At 41.8% G+C, this 3510-nt stretch overlaps 1 protein-coding gene across 2 annotated transcripts in view; it reads left to right on the forward strand.

Moving 5' to 3' along the window:
* The first annotated feature begins 314 nt into the window (after positions 1–314).
* macrod2 (mono-ADP ribosylhydrolase 2) overlaps positions 315–3510 on the forward strand; it is a 392696-nt gene continuing 389500 nt past the window's right edge. For both annotated transcript variants that reach the window (XM_035663177.1, XM_035663179.1), the window contains exon 1: positions 315–529. In XM_035663177.1, coding sequence (XP_035519070.1) covers positions 493–529 — 37 coding nt within the window. In that variant the 5' untranslated portion in view covers positions 315–492. The remainder of the gene's footprint in view (positions 530–3510) is intronic.

Genomic DNA, 3510 nt, shown 5'->3' on the forward strand with positions numbered 1-3510 from the left:
AATAAAACTCCCAATATTACAAAACACACTGTCTGCTTTGCCTATTAAAAAAAAAAAGAAACAACTGTGATATTTTCAGGACTGTTTCATCGTTAAGTTTCCATGCAGTGACTCTGAACACACTCCACTCTCCGGTGTTACCAGCACACCTCACACGCCAGGAGGCTGACCCGCCGGAAACAACCTACTCTGCCTCCCTTTAGTGCGTGGAGCTTATTTGATTGACGTGGCGGCGCGACCAATCACACGCCCACTTCCCCCTTTTCGACAACCAACCACGTGGCCAGGATTCGTACACATAATTTACGGCGCAATCACGGTCGGTTGAGCCGGCAGAGGTCCATAGAAATTTTGACAGCTTCACAGGTGAGACACCCGTCCAGAGGCTGCTTCACTTTTACATTTCAGTTTTTTCCCGGACCACTATTCACTGTGAGCCTGGGGTTGCCACAGTCAAAAAACAGCCATTCGAAGTCAAATCATACCGGCAGCATGAGCAAAAAGAAAAAGGACTGGAAGACTGAAAAAGGTAAGGCTTGTTTTGGAGGTGGTGGTGGTGGGAGAGAGAGAGATAGAGGAGGCTATCATCATCTCTATGGCAGACAGCATGTATTGTAACCGTGCAGGAAGATTGACAGCCACTCTTGTTGTCTTCTCCGTGTTTGCTGTGATACTACTTCACCTAGCCTGTTCGGTTAAAGCCGTACGGTGGCCGTACAGATGTTAAAAATGATGTTGCGCCTCTCTTTGGCTGGCCCTAACGCATGTTTTGACATTTCCAACACTGTTCATATCTGCCTCGTCCCTGCTTATTAGCCCACGTTTAAGGTGCTCATTGATTTCCCTTACTAACCTGTTGGAGTACCTCCTAACTAGCTCATCCCACCAGTGTGATACACCAGCAGTAAGCTCACTGAGTTGCATCTTCCCCCTGCAACTAACTAACTAACTAACTAACTAACCAACCTTTTATTCCCTGTAACCAAACAGCAGTCACACGGCTGTAAAACATGCCAATTGTTTAAGATGTGGCTTATTTCAGAGCACATAAATGACCGTGTCTCTGTGCCAGTCACACAATGCAAGGTGTGTGTATGCTTGCTACCAACAAACTTATCTATTTGACTGAAGTGCTTTCAGTTTCTGTTTCCCGGATACACCTGTTGTGTAGGAACAGGCAAAGAAAAGGCGTGTTAGCTCCGTCTATATTCTATAGTGTGGTTGTTATGTCATTCAGGAGTTATTCATGGCTTTTGGACACAGCACAGCTTTTCCACTTGTCTTTGCAGGTTCAGCACAGGTGTAGTTCATCACATTAATTAGCAGCTGTCATTAATGGGGTTGATTCCACCTGTGCTCTCCCTGCTATGACATGTTAATATGGGGGTGTACAGTACTGCTTTTGGACTGTATTCCTCATTGATATCACACCGGTTGAAGTGGACTATACTGGTTCCAGCCCTGACCTGACCTCAGCAAGGGTGTGGCCTCATTTAATAACTGAAACAAGTTATTTGTTTGAAATCATTGTTGATATTGTAGCTGAATATTATAACATTTGAATGCCATTTCAGTCAGTGTCGTGAGTCAAGCCCGCTGACTCGCAAGTAATTTTCTTTTTGGGAGTGTATGGGAAATTTCTTACAATGGTTATTAAGATTCTCTGAGCAAAGGTAATAATTAATCGTAGCGCCGCTTTCTCCATTTGAGCAGGTAGCGGCAATGAATGAACATCAAAGTGAATCAGATTTCATATTCTGAGCATATACCCTTCTTGCTCAAATTGCTTTAAGAGGAGATCAAGGCAAGTCAAAATGTGAAAAGAAATCGTGAAATTTAAGGTATTTAATATAATTTTTTAAAATAGTATTTTGATGCAGGGCTAGTCTGTAGGCTGGGTCAAACTGTAATATGAGCTACCAACAGAGAAAAATAGTTGTAAGTCATAATAGCATTGGTTTGTTCTTTGGGAAAATCAGTCTTAAATTCGAATTGTCAAAAACTTGCAGAATAGGATGCAGACTATTCGGAAGTCGGAGAACTTTCTTAAACGAAATGGAAGAAAGGAAACATGAAACAGGAATATAAATAGTATTAAAAGACTACATAAAATGAGATGTTATGTGACAGGCAGTCACATCTCCTTTCGCTTTGTTATCACTAGAATTTGGTTCAGGGATGTCTCCAGTATTACAGTGACTGGCCTTCCCATCCAAGACTCATCAACTACAGAAAACTCATATGGGACTTAGCATCACTGATGCTGCGGCTCCAGTAACACAATCTTCTAGGCACTCATATTTAATAAAGCGCATTTTTGAGCCCATCCTGATCTCTTGGCGTCTAAGCTTTTGCGATTCCACAGTGACTGAAAGTTCAGCAGAGTGACGAAGCGCTTTAGTGTAGTCCAGAGAGCTTTGCTGTGTTCAATCTCACTACAGCCTTTTTATTCATCCATGTAGAATAAGAGCAGCCTTGGGAATGACAGGAGTGGGCAAGAGGGAGAGAAAATACATAAGGGATGGAACGGATATCCCCCACTGCAGAAATACCTTTTTTATTTTTTATTTTTATTTTTTTATCCTGACCTACTGTGCGGTTCTGCCAAAAGTTGACTTATGGAACCTTGTATTTCTTAGCAGAATATAGTCCGCCCTCACTGCCTTAATATTTTTGGCTTTTATTTGTGTAAGAGGCAAGTCTAATAACTCATAGCTCCTTTCAGGATATAGTACAGAGTTCCTATGCTCTAGGGTATCGTTATATGCTAAATGTTAAAGCCTATACCTCAACATTTCATTGTAAAAAGAGCCTAATATGGTAAACTGTTATCATCACCTCCAGTAACTGTAAACTGTTTTACAGTGGGGATGTTTTTAATTGACCAAAATCCACACTGTGTACAATGAGGTATTTATGTGGCGAAGATTTCACAGTGAAACACGTAATTAGGATGAAGCTTGTTTTGCAGAACAGCCCAGCGCTGTCTGGAGAAACAGTAGCAAGTTGAGGCTCTTTTGCAGTCAGTGGAGATGAACATGAGGACGCAAGCTGTGAAGACCCAAGAGTGATTCAGTAGAATAAAGGTTAGGCAGCAGCTGTGTGATGTACTAATGTCAGCCAATTATTGATGGAATCTGTTGTTGTAAAACCAAACAAACAAATAAAAAGTACTCTAGTAAGACAAAGTGAGTTTCTTCATGTACTAGTAGTTTATCACATCAAAGAAGAGGCCAAACAGTTGCTCACTGTATGATTTCAAGCAGCCCATTTAAGTCCTTTAGCACACCATTTAATAATAAAGTCACATAAGAACTAGTGCACAGGCAGAGCGGTACAGAGCTGGAGCAAACAGGACAAACAGTTCAGAGTGCAATGAAGCTTAGGCAACAGGGTGACATAGTGCGGTGATTCTCAGCTGAGAGCCACAGAGACACATGAGTATGCACATTTTCATTCCAACCCATCCTCACCGAACAGCCAGTTTCACTAATTAACACACACACACAC

Source organism: Morone saxatilis, unplaced genomic scaffold (genome assembly GCF_004916995.1).
Source record: "Morone saxatilis isolate NCDOM2014 unplaced genomic scaffold, NCSU_SB_2.0 Contig19, whole genome shotgun sequence".
In the NCBI taxonomy this organism is placed as follows: Eukaryota; Metazoa; Chordata; class Actinopteri; family Moronidae; genus Morone; species Morone saxatilis.